The sequence below is a fragment of the Dreissena polymorpha genome, chromosome 12 (assembly GCF_020536995.1).
Source record: "Dreissena polymorpha isolate Duluth1 chromosome 12, UMN_Dpol_1.0, whole genome shotgun sequence".
NCBI lineage: Eukaryota > Metazoa > Mollusca > Bivalvia > Myida > Dreissenidae > Dreissena > Dreissena polymorpha.
This window is the reverse complement of record NC_068366.1, coordinates 56,405,452-56,428,826: the sequence shown is the minus strand read 5'-3', so window position 1 is coordinate 56,428,826 and position 23,375 is coordinate 56,405,452. Positions and strand designations below refer to the sequence as shown.

General features: G+C 35.9%; 1 protein-coding gene and 1 long non-coding RNA gene across 2 annotated transcripts; both read left to right on the top strand.

Moving 5' to 3' along the window:
• Positions 1-190: 190 nt before the first annotated feature.
• On the top strand, positions 191-22,464 carry LOC127852637 (interferon-inducible GTPase 1-like). Its single transcript, XM_052386591.1, has 6 exons — positions 191-311; positions 8,766-8,846; positions 12,229-12,335; positions 14,161-14,263; positions 20,980-21,023; positions 21,119-22,464. The coding sequence occupies exons 1-6, from the start codon at positions 191-193 to the stop codon at positions 22,295-22,297; spliced, it is 1,635 nt and encodes a 544-aa protein (XP_052242551.1). The 3' UTR covers positions 22,298-22,464.
• LOC127853128 (uncharacterized) lies at positions 15,220-20,656 on the top strand. The gene is made up of 3 exons (XR_008036474.1): positions 15,220-15,492; positions 15,638-16,018; positions 20,255-20,656. It is a non-coding gene; the product is annotated as an uncharacterized LOC127853128 (long non-coding RNA).
• Positions 22,465-23,375: the final 911 nt, after the last annotated feature.

Here is a 23,375-nt window from a genome sequence, read left to right as displayed (position 1 = left end):
TTCAACATAAATTTTGGTACTGATTTAAGAAAATTCAATCATTTTAAATTGATTTTGACACCTTAAAAAGAAAACATCAATTATTTAATTAAGTTTGGTGTCTTTATACAATGGAATATATTGCAATGGGTATTAAATGTTTATTGAAGTCTTATCCCCCCCATCAAACACCCACGGGAGTTCTTTGTAAATGGGCAGGAGGCTCCCGTCAAACTCCCATTTTATTGAAAATGGGGGATTGACGGGTTCATCCGTCAAACCTCCCACAGGGGACCTGTCAAACCTCCCATGGGAGTTTAATGGAAATGGGAGTTTGGCGGGGGCTCTCATAAAAAACCCACGGGAGAAGAAAATCTACAAACACTTTAATTTCTTATTTAAGTACATATTTCTTACAATTATGACTTAAGCATGTGTATTTGTAAACATTGAAACAGTAAACAAAGCATTATACAATGTATTTAAATTACATTTTTTGTAAAATATAGGAACAATTCTCCCATCTGGAAAAAACTCCCGAGGGAGAGTCAAAACTCCGTTGGGAACCTACGGGGGATGGCAACTTTATCATCAAATAACTCTACTTTCCAAAAACATTTTAACTCTGTTTTTTCAATTATTGTGTAAGTACCTGTTATCGAACAGCACCTATTATCGGATGTTTTATTTTGGTTCTGAATGCACATGCGCAAAAATGTGCATGACGTCACATTGATAAACAAATGGTCGCACATGAAGTCCATGACCTACTTGCCTACTTAGCTTGAAACAAATGCGCCGAAAACAGGTTAAAGTAATGCATTTATTGTTAGTTACACCGTTTTGTGTGTTTTTTGCTATTACTTTTTGAATGCATTTATCAAAACGTGCATTTACACATCCAAAAGCATATTTCGGTCTGTTTGCAATTTTGATTGCAGCAGACGCAGATTTTTCGCCGAGTCCGGGTCACGTGATAGTCATGTGACTTTGTATATACTGGAGTAGTATTTATGAAGTGTCGGGTAATAGGTCATGTTTTTATTGGCCGCCATTTTGTTTTGTCTGCTAGAGGTGACAATAATTAGGAAATCATTGTTATGAATTCTTGAAGGTAGTTTGCTGGAAAACTTTACAGATAAATCATTCAATGATTGAACTGTAAGTCATTTGTTAAAACAATTTTTTTGTCATTTTAAGTGTTTCATTTTTAAGGTAATTTAACGTAATTTCTTAGGTGTTCGATAACTGGTTCGTCCACCTTATATGTATGTACTCAATGTCCTCTACAAATATGCAAAATGTCATTACAATTGTTCAATAAATAAAAAAAATAAGTTTGCAAATAATCTGGATTTGCAAACTTAATCTGGATACTATTAAAATAAAATGTATATTTACTGACATCAATATATTTACATAAAAATTACATTTCATAATACGGTGCCTTTTTTTATTAAAATAATCGATGATGATTTCTCTGTAATTTCTAAATGTATTTGAGCATTAATATGTTGCACATTTTGATAAGCAAACGATAAATAATTTCAATGATGAAATGAATAAATATATTTCAGATGAAGGAGCTACTACTGCTGATGTACAAGAAGCTAAAGACGCAGTGTCGCGATCTTATGGCGATGATAGTAAGTGGCCGATAACAACAATTGTTAACTTTATATATATTTATAGGATATGGCATGAGTTCATGAGTTTTATTAAACGAGTTCAGGAATTGTGATAGTACGCGAGCCTTTGGCGAGCTTACTAACGCATTTCCTGGACGATTTAAGTATGATACATGTATAACATCGAGTGTCAGATCTTTTTTATGTCCCCCACTATAGTAGTGGGGGACATATTGTTTTTGCCCTGTCTGTTGGTTGGTTGGTCTGTTGGTTGGTTTGCGCCAACTTTAACATTTTGCAATAACTTTTGCTATATTGAATATAGCAACTTGATATTGGGCATGCATGTGTATCTCATGGAGCCGCACATTTTGCGTGGTGAAAGGTCAAGGTCAAGATCATCCTTCAAGGTCAGAGGTCAAATATATGTGGCCAAAATCGCTCATTTTATGAATACTTTTGCAATATTGAAGATAGCAACTTGATATTTGGCATGCATGTGTATCTCATGGAGCTGCACATTTTGAGTGGTGAAAGGTCAAGGTCATCCTTCAAGGTCAGAGGTCAAATATATGTGGCCCAAATCGCTTATTTTATGAATACTTTTGCAATATTGAAGATAGCAACTTGATATTTGGCATGCATGTGTAACTTATGGAGCTGCACATTTTGAGTGGTGAAAGGTTAAGGTCATCCTTCAAGGTCAGAGGTCAAATATATGTGGCCCAAATCAATTATTTTATAAATACTTTTGCAATATTGAAGATAACTACTTGATATTGTGCATGCATGTGTATCTCATGAAGCTGCACATTTTGAGTGGTGAAAGGTCAAGGTCATCCTTCTAGGTCAAATATATGGGTCAAAATTGCTCATGTAATGTAAATTCTGCAATATTGAAGCTAGCAATTTTATATTTGACATGCATGTGTATCTCATGGAGCTGCACATTTTGAGTGGTGAAGGGTCAAGGTCAAGGTCATCCTTCAAGGTCAAACGTCATATAGGGGGACATTGTGTTTCACAAACACATCTTGTTATCACATGCTTTTAAATGAGCAAATTAAATAAATATTTACACAAACATAATAATAAATCCCGAATGTTGTTTACATTTCGTGACGTCATTTGACGTTGCAACGTCGTTTCAGCAAAATAACAAAATGTATTGGTCAATAAACGAAAATTAAGCCAATGTAAACGCTTAAAAAGTATATTACACATGTGTAAGATAAAATATATGTAATGGTTATATTACATGGGAAACAGGGCATGGTATGTGATAATAACATTTATCACGCTTTTCTGAAATGTTAAAAAAAATTGCTCAAAGTACATGTAAACAACAGACTGATAGGAGTTCTAACACGTCACGCGATTTTTTTTCTTTAGACAAAGAAGGAAATAAAGTGTGGGTTATTCTGCAATAATGTATGGGCGGAGCTTAATGTTTCGAAAATATTTCCGAATAAATAACGAAAATATTGCAGTAAAATGCACGTGCTAAAACCCGCTCTAAAAGAAATGTAATAAATGTAGCATGTATATACATGTAATGTAACAACAAATTGTATATTTGGTGATAAGTGGCACAACCAAGCCTACAAAGAATGCTATTTGTTAGGAAACGTACTTCAAAAAACATTTATAGCATGTCAGCTTTTCAGTAGCATCAATAAACATGACGTCATTTAGTTTGCTGTTCTCAATGAAAGTGATGTCATTTGCAAAATATTTATGAATGAAAACGACGTCATATGTTTGTACAATTCAATGACGTCACTAAATAATGAACTTTGTACTAAGAAGGGCAGAGTATTGAAAAATATAGTTCACGTCCAAAAGCTTGAACCAAATCATTCAGAATCGTGTAAGAATCGAAATAACTTTTTTCTATGCTGGTTTGTTATCGAATAACCCACAGTAAGGAGTATAGATGTGTGTTATTAAATTACTCGTGCTTCGCAATCGTGATTTAATTCCTACGCCAGTGATTTTTTTTTGCCCAAAATTACCGCCGATATTCGGCTGCTTCCCAATTGCAAAAAATGACGTTTTTTTTCCCAAAAATCTGACCAAAATTTCCCAAAAATGACCAAATTTTCCCAATAAAGCCAATAAGATTACAATGTCATTTAGCGTTAATTTCTTAGAACGAGTGCCAATCGAGCTTGTCGAGTCTTCGCCGAATGACAACTGACTTACGAATGTTCGCGAATGTAGCCGAATACGATTTTACGTTGCTATCCACACATCTCTCTCTATATTGCGGAGGACACCGTCGATAGTCGATGTATCCCGATTGTTAACGCCTGTTTTTACACACGTCCAAGATGGCGGCAAGCAGACGAGAAGTTTGCGATGAGCAGCGAAAATGATAAATAACACTAAAATTAACAGCGGACATCACATGGTTATTAGGAGTGTGTGTGTGTGTGTGTCAATTAACGCAAAATACTACGTTTGAGATGAACAACAAATATTTATTAGAAATCTTCACAGTGAATGTGCGTCACGGAAATCTGTGTTGGGAAATTGGAGTTAGTTTACTCACAAAGCATTTAAGATGGGTATCGTTCGAAAATGGAAAGAGACAAACATGATTTGATTTATATGTTAGTGGATCTGTGTATTATCAGATTCATATGCATATTTTGCTTTATTATGTTTGTCACGCTGTATAGTTTGGTGAAATGGCATTGAACTGAGGATGTCAATTGTGCAAGATATTACAAATGAAATGTATTATTTTAGCTCAATTTAATACAACATTTACACAACAAGAACACTTAAGCATGTTTGTTAATATTTGTTAATGTTTTCACCTTATCATATTTTACTTTAAAAAAACATCCTGAATTAAATTCATACTTTCAGTGCCTTCCCCAGGAATTTGTTCAGGCGCCCCGGGGGTGGGTTCGGGAGGGGTGTCCCCTCTCGACGTTGATTTTTTTTTAATTTAACGTGTCAATTCACGTTCTGTGGTGCGTTATAACTCAAAGAAAAACAGCGTCAAAAGACGTCATTTGGTGCACTATGACTCTTCAAAAAAATCCCCCAGTCATTTAAAAAAAAATTTTTTTATTGTTTAATTGTTTTAAAACTTTTCCGCACAAATAGTAAAATCCCGACTCGAACGATTCCCCAATACATCCGTTTCAACCCGACTCTATTACTGTATACTTACTATTTTTCAAGTTTCTATTTATTACCCGATAATCCCGTTTATTCCGTTTTTATCAATCTCTTTCTGGTAAATATTTACGATAAAAGCTTTCAGTTATTTCTTTAACACAAACCTTGCCATTTTTTAAGTGACTATTTATAGATTTGATGAAATATTGCCTCTGAATATGCGTCAATCCCCTGACCTGTTGTGTGCTTGTTAAAACGCTCAATACACGTCATTTGTATGCAATAGACGCGACGTTGTACATGCTGCATAATTTTCGCGCTCTTTTTAATTGAGAAAAAGATTCGACACAAAATAAATTTGCACTGCTTATTTGAAGCAAAAATATTTAACGTTGCGGTAACATTTACATTCGGAAGTGTGTTTCGGATTAAAAACGCGTTAACATCGACTTACGGTAATGGGTTTCGGATTACAAATTTAATTATTCCCATTTGAGATTTCAACAAATATTAACCATTGCGTTATAAATTCAACGATAATTTGTTTACACACTTTACGAGTCGAATAAATGTTTTGACGGAATTATGCATGAAATTCACGTTGTCCACGAGGATCACGGCCGGTTGCCATCATTAGTCTTCTAACTATCGATTATCGGACGAAACATTTACAAGTGTGCGTAATAAATTCAACGAAAATTTGTTAAAGCGCATTACGTGTCGAATAAATGTCAAAAAAACGAGGTGAATCAGTTCTATAAATGGACATGTTGAAATATACATGTTCTGGAATTAAATAAATTGTTATCATATAATTGTAACCGCTATAATAATTAATTGTTTACCACTTGCAATTAATTTCTCGTATTAATTATGAGTCATAGGTAACACTTGTTTACAGTAAAAAGGTGTGATGATGATGCCCGAAACCGTCTTTAATGTTGTGCACTGTACTAATTACCGGTTTTATATTACTCAAATGGTACAACTATTTGCTAATCAAGCTGCGATAAACTCTTATTTCATGCCCGACGTCAATCAAAAATAATGGTCGATAGTTAACCCCGCCCCCATAAGCATTCGCGTAACCGATTGGACGATGAACTTCACAGTTTGACGACTGGAAAGTTACCAGATACATCCTTGTCAGCATTTAAATGACCGTGTAATGTTAGAATAATCGATACGCGCGTCATGCTATTCTCTTATCAGTGGATTATCCATTACCCCATGTGGTGTTTATGGCGATTACTTGTGAAAGTAGGTACCGAGTGCTCTTTTAAAACAGGGAATATTGATACACTGATAGGGAAACCTTGATTTTTTTGGACAATCTCCACTTTCTTTTACTGAAGAATACACTGTTCGGAATATTTCAAGCGCCCCGGGGACTCTGATTTCGAAATTCAAGCGCCCCGGCAAGGGGCGCTTAAATGGCCTGGGGAAGACCCTGACTTTTAAAGAGATTATGATTAAATCATAATGGTACATATATATTGAAAAATCTATAGATTATTGCAAGTTTAATATCCATGTGGGAGATATTAACTAAACGTTGTAAGAAGACATGAAAGCAACACTTTATAATATAAAAATGCTGTCAAACATGAACTTAGCAATTTTTATTCTGTTCTTATAACTATATTTATAATGTCTCCCAATTTCATGGTTTATCGCGCTATTTTTCCCAATTTCATGGTTTATCGCGCTAATTTTCCCAATCCAAATGCCACAGGCTGTAACAAAAAAAAGCAAAAAAATCATTGGTTACGCATCAATACTCCTTACTGTGGGTTATTCGACAACAAACCATGATAGAAAAATGTTATTTCTTAAGTAATACGAATAATTGATTAACATAGGATGATTGCAACATAATGGTCGAGAACATTTGCAAGTTATATATAATTTAAATACATTTACACGTATTTTGTAATAAAAATATTTAATTAAATATAATTGAAACAGTAACTGAATTTGATTTGACAAATCTCCATATCGATATAACTGTTACTTGCCTACCAAGACAATTAAAACGCATTTATTAACATTATAATCTTTAAATTCGCATTCAAAAATGATCATAATGATTATTTGATTTTTGTTTCATATTTATGTCACTTTTTCTTTGAATGGCAAAAGTAACACATTTTTGTGCAGATCAAATGTGTAAACAATATTGCATTCAGTCGATAAATACATCTATGTCATAGCTTGTGAACATGTCATAGACATTATCGATATTGTCATTGCTACATATTGGAATGATTATTCTTTTAAATGATAACTTTTATCGTATTTAATTCAGCGTGTGTGGATTGCAATTCAATAAAAATCAAAAACCACAAATTCCACAAAATGCATTTGTTAAACAAATCACTTCTTCCCATCAAAATTGAATTGAAATAGACATACCAATTTTATTATTTTACATTTTAATATAATTTAACATTAATAACAGTACAAATTTGAATTATTTAAACCAAACCGATCATGAAGACTGCTGTCTGCTTTCTGTGTGTTTAAATAAACGGACGTTAATTTATTTTTATAATGTTTTTGAAAGAAGAGGCATTGTCGTTCTTTGATTAAATGTATGTTTATATATAATTATTTTTGATTTCATCTTGAACCACTTCGTCTGTGAAATGTTAAAAACACATCGATCCATGTTGACGTCATTAGGCTTTGCCATTTGTATATTATGCGGTACTATAAATATCTGAATAAATGCGGTTTGTATTAATTTACTTGTTTAATGTCTAGTTTTGAACAAAAAAAGAAAAAAGGGAGAAAAATAATACAATATATGTTTCTTTGGTTGTGGTATCATGGAATGTTAGACTCGTCCGATATTGCGTAAAAAATATTGGCAGCCTCGCCTTGTCCTACTCGTCTGATCTAATTTTACATCATAAGTCGCTAACAATATATTCTTTTTATATTAACACCATTTATTTGTTCATTTTTAATGTGTGCAATATTCAATTTACTTGCATTATATGAGCTAAATTAGAAAACATATACATGTATAAGAGTTATGAGAAGTATACAACAAATATTGTGCACGCTTTTTATTAGGCTAATAACTTTGAGGCCGATTTTAATTATATCATCTAATCTAATTCAAGCTTACTAAGATATAGGAACAATATCAGTTGTGTTTAAGCGATTTCGAGATAAGGATAATTGAATGATTACGTTTTAAATGTGCGTCTTGTCCTCAGATATATTCAAAATCACTGCAAAGATTTGGTAGCAAATGGAATGATTTTTTCACCTAGAATAATAATATACTGTCTTATCGAATTATTTTGAAAAGACACGGACGGGTTCTTGCATTTATAGCATCATATAAATTGCATAGCAAAAAAATTCAAAAACAAATCTCACAACAAGATTTAATATGATCATACAAGAAACAACTACATGTAATCAGGTTATTCTGAGATAATGAGCTGTTAGTTTACAGTGTAGTGATTTATATCCGTAACAACAGCCAAAGCGACAGAAATAACCGTCAATTAGTTATAGAAATGATAAAAGGGAATAAAGCTATATTAAGATATTGTTGTGTATATACGCAAGTCTTTTAGTTTAGGTAAGCAACAAATTACCAATGCAAAACAGTACACAACAATAAATATATACATAATTAAAGCTGAGGTCATTTCCATTGATAGGTCAATTCAAAGCATTGGTGGTTTAAACCGATTTAAAGTCGAACCACCTTGAATAAATCACAAACACACTTGTAAATTAAACTCAAATCAAATAGCAATGTAATTGAAATTTAAAAGCTATTAAATATAATGAAATTATCTATTCAATTGAAATCGAATTACTGAACTATTAGTAATTTATTATTACCAGAGCAATAGAATAACACATTCCTGATGCACGATGAATTTTCGTCCATAGATATGTCAACTAAATTCACTCTTATATCGAATATTACAAATCGTAGCATCACACTCCAGATCAAAACAAATATGTATTAATGACTGAATAAAATTGTTTCAGGTAAAGGAGCTACTGGTGGATTTTCCGAAGAAACAATAGATACCAGTTTAAGGCGTTTAGTTATTGAAGATTACGATGATGGTAAGTGTTAAACGAGTGTTAAAGTTGGTCATTCATCAAATGCACGCATTTCGTAATAAAATAACCCATCCGCTATAAAGCTATAAACCCCATTTATTTGTAATATGGGATGGATGCATAAAACGTTTACAAATTTTCTTTACCACTTTTTTTTTGCATTCAAATCAGTGTTATTTGTTTCGCTAAATATATTGAAGTTATACCCGTATACCTTATGTTTATTAATAACATTGTTTTGTGAGACAAACGCAATTGTATAAATCACCGAGATTTGTGTTAATTGTTTTAAGTTTGATTCTTGCAGATTTGAATATTTTGTTCGCAGTCTCATACAACGTTGAAGTGTTTGAATGCTCACAGCTGATTGGGTTTTTGTTGTTTCGGCTGTCAAATGGTTTAGCGTTGTCACCACAAGACAAGTGGAAGACGTACGCAGTTTCATGTTTTTGTTACAGTTATTGAAGTAAGGTAAGGGAGTCATGTCGCAAGAATTTTATTCAAAATGTTTTCTGTGACGCAAATGGAAAAATTGCTGTCAAAATATTATTTGACTCGCATAATACTCCAGGAATATATCAGACTCCTCCAGAGCATAATATCATATTAACACTGAATTATCAACATCAAAGATATAACAATCTATTCTGGTACCCGATTCGTACGTCTGACACAAAACCCCTTTGTGGTACGTGATGGTTTGCTTACAATATTGTTTTTTATGCCCCCCTTCGAAGAAGAGGGGGTATATTGCTTTGCACATGTCGGTCGGTCGGTCTGTCGGTCGGTCCGTCCACCAGGTGGTTTCCGGATGATAACTCAAGAATGCTTGGGCCTAGGATCATGAAACTTCATAGGTACATAGATCATGACTCGCAGATGACCTCTATTGATTTTGAGGTCATTAGGTCAAAGGTCAAGGTCACGGTGACCCGAAATAGTAAAATGGTTTCCGGATGATAACTCAAGAACGCTTAGGCCTAGGATCATGAAACTTGATAGGTAGATTGATCATGACTCGCAGATGACCCCTATTGATTTTCAGGTCACTAGGTTAAAGGTCATGGTCACAGTGACCCGAAATAGTAAAATGGTTTCCGGATGATAACTCAAGAACGCTTAGGCCTAGGATCATGAAACTTGATAGGTAGATTGATCATGACTTGCAGATGAACCATATTGATTTTCAGGTCACTAGGTCAAAGGTCAAGGTCACAGTGACCCGAAATAGTAAAATGGTTTCCGGATGATAACTCAAGAACGCTTAGGCCTAGGATCATGAAACTTCGTAGGTAGATTGATAATGGCTGGCAGATGACCCCTATTGATTTTCAGGTCACTAGGTCAAAGGCCGAGGTCACGGTGACCCGAAATAGTAAAATGGTTTCCGGAAGATAACTCAAGAACGCTTATGCCTTGGATCATGAAACTTGATAGGTAGATTGATCATGACTCGCAGTAGACTTCTATTAATTTTCAGGTCACTATATCAAAGGTCAAGGTCACGGTGACCTGAAATAGTAAAATGGTTTCCGGATGATAACTCAAGAACGCTAATGGCTACGATCATGAAACTTCATAGGTACATTGATCATGACTTTCAGATGACCCCTATTGATTTTGAGGTCACTAGGTCAAAGGTCAAGGTCATGGTGACCCGAAATAGTAAAATGGTTTCCGGATGATAACTCAAGAACGCTTATGCCTAGGATCATGAAACTTCATAGGTACATTGATCATAACTCACAGATGACCCCTATCGATTTTGAGGTCACTAGGTCAAAGGTCAAGTTCACGGTGACCCGAAATAGTAAAATGGTTTCCGGATGATAACTGACGAACGCTTATTCCTAGGATCATGAAACTTGATAGGTAGATTGATCAAGACTCGCAGATGACCCCTATTGATTTTCAGGTCACTAGGTCAAAGGTCAAGGTCCCGGTGACCCGAAATAGTAAAATGGTTTCCGGATGATAACTCAAGAACGCTTATGGCTAGGATCATGAAACTTCATAGGTACATTGATCATGACTGGCAGATGACCCCTATTGATTTTCAGGGCACTAGGTCAAAGGTCAAGGTCACAGCGACAAAAAACATATTCACACAATGGCTGTCACTACAACGGAGAGCCCATATGGCGGGCATGCATGTTTTTCAAACAGCCCTTGTTGTTACAGTTTCTCAGAGCACATGACCTCTAACTTTTGATGAGGTTTGAGGTCACTGGGGTAAGGTCACCAAGGCCAATAATAGATTTTTCCGTCACAATTTTGTTACAGTTTCTCATAGCGCCTTCAATATTTTACCAATCTCTTACATATTTGGTATGGAGGTAGCTTGCATGGACCTCTACCTTTTGATGAGGTCAAGGCCACCAAGGCTAATAATAGATTTATTTTATGTGGTTATTAACACATACCGGTAGATTGAAAAAGCGCATCATCGGGAGCATCCATCAGTTTCACTGAGATTCGTGTTTTTCACCATTTTGGGAATGGAGCCGGGTCCCTTTGGATTGGGAAAATGTGCAGCATTTTAACTAAAATTGGGAAATTAGTATTGTTGTTTAAAAAATGCTTCAAAATTGAGAATACTTTGGGCCGATTACCGGACCAGCTTTTGAATGAAAAAACCCACTGATATTTAATGTTATTTTACCCACTGATACATGGTGAATGGGGTATACTGGTATTGCTATTGACGTCCGTCTGTTTTTCTGTATGTATATCAAACATGGCTGTAAGCACTCCTACTTCTCCTACAATTTTCAATGCACAACATCAAACTTGCAGACATTGATCACCATGATATAAAGTTGCGCATGTTCTGGATTCTTTTCATCAGGGACCTATACAAACAAAGTTTGTATAGGTCCCTGTTTTCATCAAGCTTTAAAAATTACACATTGCCCCTTTTTCCACTTGAACGTTCTACAGCAACATGCCATGTGTTTTCAGCTCACATTAACATACCATGCTCGTAGTTAGCTTTTGTGATCGCCATTTGTCAATTTTGCTGATTATTCCAGAAAAAGGGATTTTGAGGTTATGTGCCTACAGTAAAACCGTGTTAACACTTTAGAGATCTAATTTTTGGTCCAGTCATCATGAAACTTGCTCAGTACTCTAGCAGAGGTATTCCTAGTTGTTACGTTAGTGTTATTATCTAATTCTTTGACTTTTGTGCCTTTAATCAGGTCAAGTCTTCAACAATTGGGTTCCATGAACTCTGGTGAATGCTTAATGGCCTTCATGGCCCTCTTGAATTCCATTTCTTGTTGAAAAGTGTACAAATGTATGTGTATATGTTCATTTAAAGGTAGTGTCATTTAAAGGTAGTGTCAATATTGTTTTCAATAAAAATTTATTTGTTAATTTGTAGATACAAATACAAAGAAGAAGCGAGCAAAGGTTGTGTTTTCATATGAGCCAGAACAGGAAGATGAGCTGAAGCTTGATATTGGGGACATGGTAGAGGTTTTCAAACAGGTGATTTGGTTCTTTCAACATTTCATTTTTGACATTGCTAACAATCTAAAGATAGCTATTGATTGCTAACAATCTATTGACTGGTGGTGTTGGAGAGGAGTAAAAATTGAATATGCAGATGACAAACACATGGCTAAAAGTGTTCCGGCTTTTTTTAAGTCCCGGAGGTCGATCTCTCAATTCGTCCAGAGGGTAGGGGTAGGTGGTCCGCTGGTCCGCGAATATTTCCAATCGAAACCGAGATCTAAAGAATCTTTAAAAAGATGCGTACACAGCACTTACAAATGTCAACAGTAAATCGGGTTATTCAGACCGTTAACTCCGCCTAAGAGGTATTGTTTTCAATGAAATTTTCAGCGAGTGGCCAATATTGATTTTTCCAGCTGTCAATCAAATTCTTCTTGGTAAGCGCATCAGCCAATCAGGGCTCAGGCAGCCGAATACACGCCGACCCCACGTGAAGCTATATACAATAATATTACGAAGTTTTTTATTCAGCAATAAAATATTTAAGTCCACGATTTCCCAGAGGAAGAATGACGTGATGTTGTACATGAAGTCTAATTTTCGCATGATTTCCATTTGTACACGAAATACACGAGAAATGTTTATTTGTTGCTAGAATTTTCTTAACTTTCCGTGAATAATAAAATCTGGAAATTATTTCGGATAACACGTTTAATTTTACGCATTTGAAAATACTAAAATTGAATAATGTATTGTTGTTATATCAATGGCCGTAACACATAATGCAATAATTAGTTAAATAACGTGTTTTGAGAATGCCTAACTATGCATATATATTGGTCTACGTGAATAAATGACCTGAAAAGTTATATCGCGATTCGGAATGAAGTGAACTCCGTAAAATTTAAAGAAAGACGCGTTTTTATTCTCCAAAATTCGCTTTCACTTAGGCAAACTTTTCTGAAAGGAGGTACATGTAACATTTTAAATTGAGTCGTTGATTTGTCGTCAATACTAAATATGAACAGTGCTCTATGCGCTCAAATCGCGTTACATGATTTATGCATGTTCAATGGGAATTCCCCCATCCCACAATTCAATTTTTATATTCACTTGCGTAAAATGGCAGACGTCAATATTGGCCGTATTTTGGTTTTTAAAATAGAAATCGTAATAATACTGGATTATCGGGTAATGGATAGAGTTGGAACATGTACCTATATTAAACTTCTGAAATAAAAGTAGGACTTCAAAATTTATGTCTGGGACGTCCAAAATTTTAGGCTTGGAAGTCAGGACTTCCAACTTATAAAAGCTAACAGAAGCGCGGCTATTATAGTGAAATGTGTTCCAACAATCCATAAAGTGATGTGTGTCTTCACCAAACAATACCGTTGTGTTTTTATAAATAGATATAGTGATATGTGTAAAGTTTCCATCAATTGGTTCTGATTTGAATTCTTTAAATTTTTAACTTTAAAAATTTGTTTTTGGTAAAAGGTAAGCTTTGAAGCTTATGAAGACAAGAAACAAGAAATGGTCTGCAGCTGTATAAAAATGCAATATGGTGTATAAGATATGATTTTTTCTCACTCATTCTAAATTCTAATATTAATTTCTGGACTTAATTTTTGTTCCGAATTTAAAGCCAGGATAGTGCATTCCTTGGCCATCTAAAATGCTATTTTTCAGGAGCCTTCCAACCCCCTGGCCCACAGTTTTTTTTCAGGCTTTTTCAACCTTCCTCACTTTTAGCCATTCAAACAAACCCGATTTGCACATTTTACTTTTAGTGGTTACTCGGTTTTTGAAGCATTTACGATAGCTATTGAATGCTAACATCTGCCCTCTGTTGTAGGAGGAGGAAGGTTGGTGGGAGGGGATAGTGAACGGCAAGCAGGGCATGTTCCCATCCAACTTTGTGGAGATCATTGAGGAAGGGGATTCAACAGAACCAGCCGGTATGGGGTTGATCTTGCTTATTCATGAGTTGATTTGCCTAGTTCTATCTTTTATAGTGTCCATATTTCAGCTGATTCATGTATCTTATTTCCAATGCTTGTTACTATGCCAAATAAACATAGCAACAATTAAACTAAAATACTTGAAAATATATCATCATAAAACTTATTTTACAATGTTTGTTGACAGTAAATGTTGGCCAAGTAGGAAAACCAATAACAGAGCGTCTTATGTACTTAGAAATTCTGGCCCTTAAAATTTGCAGAATTATTCTGGCCCTTAAAATTTGCAGAATTAACATCGCCTGCTCTCTAACCAATAGTTTATGTACCAAAATTGTTATCACAAGTCAATACATCTTTTCTATATCAATCAAGCCTTAACCTTTAAATGGATGTATTTAATGACATGTTTGTATATATTCAAACAAAGAATTTTTAAAAAGCCAACACGCACAATATGCCAGGAAAAATTTGTGTGGGACACAATTTCCTATAGGATTGGGAAAAAAATTCCCTTGGCTATTCACTATTTATCAAACTTGTATACCCCAGGTAAGGTGGAATATGGCAGTCGTAGTTGTGCATTCTGTTTTGCAGAGCTTTTTTATGCAACACTTTCAGATATTGAGAAAATGTCCATCTAACAACCATTTTCTGGAGTTTTTTTACCAAAATGTTTTAAGATATTAAGCTGATTTTTTGGTATACATGACTTACATATTAAGTGTAAGTTTTGTTCTGGTCCATTGAATTTTGGCGAAGTTATGGGCCTTGGACTTAACATTTTTTTCTAAAATAACTGCTTTGCGGCTTCAAAATGCATAAAGGGTATTGTATTTCACAAACGCAGGTCTTGTTTTTTATGCCCCCCTTCGAAGAAGAGGGGGTATATTGCTTTGCACGTGTCGGTCGGTCTGTCGGTCCGTCCACCAGGTGGTTTCCGGATGATAACTCAAGAACGCTTAGGCTTAGGATAATGAAACTTCATAGGTACATTGATCATGACTCGCAGATGACCCCTATTGATTTTGAGGTTACTAGGTCAAAGGTCAAGGTCATTGTGACCCGAAATAGTAAAATGGTTTCCGGATGATAATTCAAGAACGCTTATGCCTAGGATCATGAAACTTGATAGGTAGATTGATCATGACTCGCAAATGACCCCTATTGATTTTCAGGTCACTAGGTCAAAGGTCAAGGTCACGGTGACCCGAAATAGTAAAATGGTTTCCGGATGATAACTCAAGAACGCTTATGCCTAGGATCATGAAACTTGAGAGGTACATTGATCATGACTCACAGATGACCCCTATGGATTTTGAGGTCACTAGGTCAAAGGTCAATGTCACGGTGACCCGAAATAGTAAAAAGGTTTCCGGATGATAACTCAAGAACGCTTATGCCTAGGATCATGAAACTTGATAGGTACATTGATCATGACTCGCAGATGACCCCTATTGATTTTCAGGTCACTAGGTCAAAGGTCAATGTCACGGTGACCCAAAATAGTAAAATGGTTTCCGGATGATAACTCAAGAACGCCTATGCCTAGGATCATGAAACTTGATAGGTAGATTGACCATGACTCGCAGATGACCCCTAATGATTTTCAGGTCACTAGGTCAAAGGTCACGGTGACCCGAAATAGTAAAATGGTTTCCGGATGATAACTCAAGAACGCTTATGCCTAGGATCATGAAACTTGATAGGTAGATTGATCATGACTCGCAGATGACCCCTATTGATTTTCAGGTCACAAGGTCAAAGGTCAAGGTCACGGTGACCCGAAATATTAAAATGGTTTCCGGATGATAACTCAAGAACGCATATGCCTATGATCATGAAACTTGATCGGTAGTTTGATCATGACTTGCAGATGATCCCTGTTGATTTTTAGGTCACTAGGTCAAAGGTCAAGGTCACGGTGACCCAAAATAGTAAAATGGTTTCCGGATGATAACTCAAGAACGCTTATGCCTAGGATCATGAAACTTCATAGGTACATTGATCATGACTGGCAGACGACCTCTATTGATTTTCAGGTCAAAGGTCAAGGTCACAATGACCCGAAATAGTAAAATGGTTTCTGGATGATAACTCAAGAATGCTTATGCCTAGGATCATGAAACTTGATAGGTAGATTGATCATGACTCGCAGATGACCCCTATTTATTTTGAGGTCACTCGGTCAAAGGTCAAGGTCATGGTGACCCAAAATAGTAAAATGGTTTCCGGATGATAACTCAAGAAAGCTTATGCCTAGGATCATGAAACTTGATAGGTACATTGATCATGACTGGCAGATGACCCCTATTGATTTTCAGGTCACTAGGTCAAAGGTCAAGGTCACAGTAACCCGAAATAGTAAAATGGTTTCCCGATGATAACTCAAGAAAGCTTATAGCTAGGATCATGAAACTGCATAGGTACATTGATCATGACTCGCAGATGACCCATATTGATTTTCAGGTCACTACGTCAAAGGTCAAGGTCACAGTGACAAAAAACATATTTACAAAATGGCTGTCACTACAACTGAGAGCCCATATGGTGGGAATGCATGTTTTACAAACAGCCCTTGTTTTTACAAGAATTAGTCCATTTACAAATCACATTACTTTCCATATGTATGTGAATGTGCGAAAAGAAACACTAGTTTATTGAGAACATACTTGTTTATGCAATGTTACGTGTTCTTTTTTTAAGATTTTTACACATTGTGATGTAGTTACCCCAATATAACAGTTATATATATATATATGCCCCCCTTTGAAGAAGAGGGGGTATATTGCTTTGCACATGTCGGTCGGTCGGTCTGTCGGTTCATCCACCAGGTGGTTTCCGGATGATAACTCAAGAATGCTTGGGCCTAGGATCATGAAACTTCATAGATACATTGATCATGACTCGCAGATGACCCCTATAGATTTTGAGGTCATGAGGTCAAAGGTCAAGGTCACGGCGACCCGAAATAGTAAAATGGTTTCCGGATGATAACTCAAGAACGCTTAGGCCTGGGATCATGAAACTTGTAAGGTAGATTGATCATGACTCGCAGATGACCCCTGTTGATTTTCAGGTCACTAGGTTTAAGGTTAAGGTAACAGTGACCTGAAATAGTAAAATGGTTTCCGGATGATAACTGAAGAACGCTTATTCCTAGAATCATGAAACTTGATAGGTAGATTGATCATGACTCGCAGATGACCCCTGTTGATTTTCAGGTCACTAGGTTTAAGGTTAAGGTAAAAGTGACCTGAAATAGTAAAATGGTTTCCGGATGATAACTGAAGAACGCTTATTCCTAGGATCATGAAACTTGATAGGTAGATTGATCATGACTCGCAGATGACCCCTATTGATTTTCAGGTCACTAGGTCAAAGGTCAAGGTCACGGTGACCCCAAATAGTAAAATGGTTTCCGGATGTTAACTCAAGAACGCTTATGCCTAGGATCATGAAACTTGATAGGTACATTGATCATGACTCGCAGATGATCCCTTTTGATTTTCAGGTCACTAGGTCAAAGGTCAAGGTCACGGTGACCCAAAATAGTAAATTGGTTTCCGGATGATAACTCAAGAACGCTTATGCCTAGGATCAAGAAACTTGATGGGTAGATTGACCATGACTCGCAGATGACCCCTAATGATTTTCAGGTCACTAGGTCAAAGGTCACGGTGACCCGAAATAGTAAAATGGTTTCCCGATGATAACTCAAGAATGCTTATGGCTAGGATCATGAAACGTGATTGGTAGATTGATTATGACTCGCAGATGACCCCTATTGATTTTCAGGTCACAAGGTCAAATGTCAAGGTCACGGTGACCCGAAATATTAAAATTGTATCCGGATGATAACTCAAGAAAGCTTATGCCTAGGATCATGAAACTTGATCGGTAGTTTGATCATGACTGGCACATGACCCCTATTGATTTTCAGGTCACTAGGTCAAAGGTCAAGGTCACCGTGACCCGAAATAGTAAAATTGTTTCCGGATGATAACTCAAGAACGCTTATGCCTAGGATCATGAAACTTCATAGGTACATTGATCATGACTGGCAGATGACCTCTATTGATTTTCAGGTCAAAGGTCAAGGTCACAATGACCCGAAATAGTAAAATGGTTTTTGGATGATAACTCAAGAATGCTTATGCCTAGGATCATGAAACTTGATAGGTAGATTGATCATGACTCGCAGATGACCCCTAATGATTTTCAGGTCACTAGGTCAAAGGTCACGGTGACCCGAAATAGTAAAATGGTTTCCAGATGATAACTCAAGAACGCTTATGGCTAGGATCATGAAACTTGATAGGTACATTGATCATGACTGGCAGGTGACCCCTATTGATTTTCAGGTCACTAGGTCAAAGGTCAAGGTCACAGTGACCCGAAATAGTAAAATAGTTTCCGGATGATAACTCAAGAAAGCTTATGGCTAGGATCATGAAAATGCATAGGTACATTGATCATGACTCGCAGATGAACCCTATTGATTTTCAGGTCACTTGGTCAAAGGTCAAGGTCACAGTGACAAAAAACATATTTACAAAATGGCTGTCACTACAACTGAGAGCCCATATGGTGGGCATGCATGTTTTACAATCAGCCCTTGTTTTTACAAGAATTAGTCCATTTACAAATCACATGACTTTCCATATGTATGTGAATGTGCGAAAAGAAACATTAGTTTATCGAGAACATACTTGTTTATACAATGTTACATGTTCTTTTTTAAGATTGTTAAACATTGTGATGTAGTTACCCCAATATAACAGTTATATATATAGTTATGCCCCCCTTCGAAGAAGAGGGGGTATATTGCTTTGCACATGTCGGTCGGTTGGTCTGTCGGTCTGTCGGTCCATCCACCAGGTGGTTTCCGGATGATAACTCAAGAATGCTTGGGCCTAGGATCATGAAACTTCATAGGTACATTGATCATGACTCGCAGATGACCCCTATTTATTTTGAGGTCATGAGGTCAAAGGTCAAGGTCATGGTGACCCGAAATAGTAAAATGGTTTCCGGATGATAACTCAAGAACGCTTAGGCCTGGGATCATGAAACTTGTTAGGTAGATTGATCATGACTCGCAGATGACCCCTATTGATTTTCAGGTCACTACGTTTAAGGTTAAGGTCACAGTGACCTGAAATAGTAAAATGGTTTCCGGATGATAACTCAAGAACACTTAGGCCTAGGATCATGAAACTTGATAGGTAGATTGATCTTGATTGGCAGATGACCCCTATTGATTTTCAGGTCACTAGGTCAAAGGTCAAGGTCACAGTGACCCGAAATAGTAAAATGGTTTCCAGATGATAACTCAAAGACGCTTATGCCTAGGATAATGAAACTTCGTAGGTAGATTAACAATGGCTGGCAGATGACCCTTATTTATTTTCAGGTCACTAGGTCAAAGGTCAAGGTCACGGTGACCCGAAATAGTAAAATGGTTTCCGGATGATAACTCAAGAACGCTTATGCCTAGGATCATGAAACTACATAGGTACATTGATCATGACTCGCACATGACCCCTATTGATTTTCAGGTCACTATGTCAAAGGTCCAGGCCACAGTGACCCGAAATAGTAAAATGGTTTCCGGATGATAACTCAAGAACGCTTATGCCTAGGATCATGAAACTTGATAGGTAGATAGATCATGACTCGCAGTTGACCCCTATTGATTTTCAGGTCACTATATCAAAGGTCACGGTGACCTGAAATAGTAAAATGGTTTCCGGATGCAAGAACGCTAATGGCTATGATCATGAAACTTCATAGGTACATTGATCAAGACTCGCAGATGACCCCTATTGATTTTGAGGTCACTAGGTCAAAGATCAAGGTCATGGTGACCCGAAATTGTAAAATGGTTTCCGGATGATAACTCAAGAACGCTTATGCCTAGCTAGGATCATGAAACTTCATAGGTACATTGATCATGACTCGCAGATGACCCCTATCGATTTTGAGGTCACTAGGTCAAAGGTCAAGTTCACGGTGACCCGAAATAGTAAAATGGTTTCCGGATGATAACTCAAGAACGCTTAGGCCTAGGATCACGAAACTTGATAGGTAGATTGATCATGACTCGTAGATGACCCCTATTGATTTTCAGGTCACTAGGTCAAAGGTCAATGTCACGGTGACCCGAAATAGTAAAATGGTTTCCGGATGATAACTCAAGAATGCTTATGGCTAGGATCATGAAACTTCATAGGTACATTGATCATGACTGGCAGATGACCCTTATATATTTTCAGGTCACTAGGTCAAAGGTCAAGGTCACAGTGACAAAAAACATATTCACACAATGGTTGTCACTACAACGGAGAGCCCATATGGGGGGCATGCATGTTTTACAAACAGCCCTTGTTTAAATTTATTTCCGACTTAAATTACAATGAAGTCAGCCAAAAGTTACTATGTATCATACTCTTGAAAACAGAGCAACCATGCCTTTATGTTACAAAGTGATTAGCTATTGCCATCATCCGCAAATGGACTGCAGACAGTTACTATTTTGAGCCATGTACTGACTTAATTTTACAATGTCCCATTACTTAATAAACTTCACTTGATTATCATCCTTCGTGTGTAAGACAGTCAATCAATCTGTATTTGCCCACTATCAACTATATTTGACACCTTCACATAAAACAAGACACACATTAAAACTTGTTTTTCTATTTATACAGATATCTACGATATTGGAAGTGATGAAAACGACGAAAACGACTTGGTAACATGTTTTTTAGCATCATTTAAAATAGACGTTCTCTTTATTAAATACTTTATCGAACAATGCGCATTAAATTTTATGTATTTCCGATTCAGATAACCCAACAAGAATATCAAAATGTGCTTGACAAATGCGGGTACACAGATCTTATTAGAAGGTTGGAGGAAGAAACACATGTATGGAAAAATTTAAAAATCAATATAGCCATCACTGGTGAATCAGGAAGTGGAAAATCCAGTCTGATAAACGCATTGAGGGGGCTAAAAGACGATGACGAAGGTGCTGCGGAGACTGGCTGCGTTGAAACGACAACCAAACCAACAGCTTATCCTCACCCAGAAAACAATAACCTTTTGTTGTGGGATTTACCTGGGGTTGGAACTCGAAACTGTCCAAAACGGGATTATCTAAAGAAAGTTAACTTCCAAGATTACGATTTTATTATACTCGTATCATCAAGTCGATTTACTACTTTAGATACATGGTTGGCGACGCAGATACAAAGTCGATTTCGTGATGCTAATCTCATATTCATTCGAACAAAAATTGATAGCGATTTAGAAAGCAAACGTAAAGGAAAGCGTAAAGATATGACCGAACAGGACAGACAAAGTTTATTAACAAAAATCAAGAAAAACTGTGAAGAAAGTTTGAAGGAAGAAGGAATAGCAAATCCGCGCATTTTTTTGGTAAATAACCATGATACGAGCGCATATGAATTTTACGAACTTGCGAATACCCTTTTGCTTAAAATGAACGCACTGAAGAGAGATGCTCTAGTTTTCTCCTTAACCAGTTTCACTAAAGAGATTGTGGCTGCAAAGGTCGATTTATTTAAAAGACGACTAAATAATGTAGCCAAATACGCCGCAGTAGCAGCTCTCATTTCAAATAAACGCGATGGTGTGCGTTTAGAGTTAGATATTCTTGTAGAAGAAGTTCGTTTGTATAAACGATACCTAGGCATCGATACACGTTCTCTAGAAATAGTTGCAGAACGGTTTAACGTTGACATTAAAGAGGTTTGCCCCGAATTATATTCTAAAGAGGATGCGATACTGAGACAGTTTAATAAACATTGTTCAATTCGAGACATAGTCGCCCCAACTGGTGTACATGATCTACCGATCATTGGTAAATGGTTGAAATCTAAAGAATATCAGAGGCAATTTATTTTTATGCTAAAACAATTATTAGAAAAGTGCGTGAAACATAATGCAACACTTCAGCAAAACATAGCGATCTGGTCGATGAACCGTGAGCAAGAAAACTAGAGAATCAAATGATAAACAATTGTTGATCATTATATTTTTCATTTATGGTTAACATTTCCATTGCACAATACATGTACCTAATTGTTTATTTTATCGAACGTTTTTCGTGAAAAATTCAATGTAAACCATTTAACTTAAAGCTTTAAAAATAGTTTCTTTCATACTGTAATTACACTTGTACTTTATTATTGTTTATTGTTTAGTTGATGCATAGAATTGCATAGTATTTTTTAAGTTATATATGAAGTTTGTATAGATAGATGATTAAAATGTGTGTGTTATGTAATGAATGTTTGACCCTATCATTCTTTCTATTCTTCATGTTGTGTTTTTGATAACATATTTTATGTTTTCGTTGTGAACACCTTCGCCTGCTCTGTATGTAGTGTTTGCATGAGGACATAAATGACTTAATTATACTAACCATTACTTGAACAGGTACATGTTTATGCTTAATTCATTGTGCATACAAACATGCATTAAATTGTTATGATTTTCATATAAAATTTAATTATGATCCATTATTTGTTGTTTTTTTTACAAAATAATATTATGCATATATATTTTTATCAATTATTATTAGTAGTTTCAATCGGACTAAATTTATTTGTAGTAAAGGGTTATAGTCTTGCATTAATTTCCTATAATCCGGAGATAAGTTGCATAAACAGTATTTCTTTAAAAAAAATGCTATTGTGTTGTTCTCGTACACAAAGAACCATGGAGCAATTCAATGGACAAAATAAAAACATTCGCTTGCATTTTATTGAACTAAAAACTAATTTCTCTGATGTTTATTCTATCGTCGATGAATTTTATTAATTCTGGTTTAAACGGGGTTTTTTTACGTTTAAAGGGTTTTGGCCTCATATGCTTTATGTTATTAGTTCGAATGTGTGTTTAAAGCTTTTTTTATTATAAGCTCAGTGCAGTGTATTTTTCCTTTTATTAAATAAAATACAAACGTTTTGAAGCAAGATTGTTTCTTCTGATAATGTGTGTGTAGTTTTGTTATTCGTTGATTGTCTTTATTTGCTTTAGTGATTGTTTGCATTATTATGCCCCCCTTCCAAGAAGA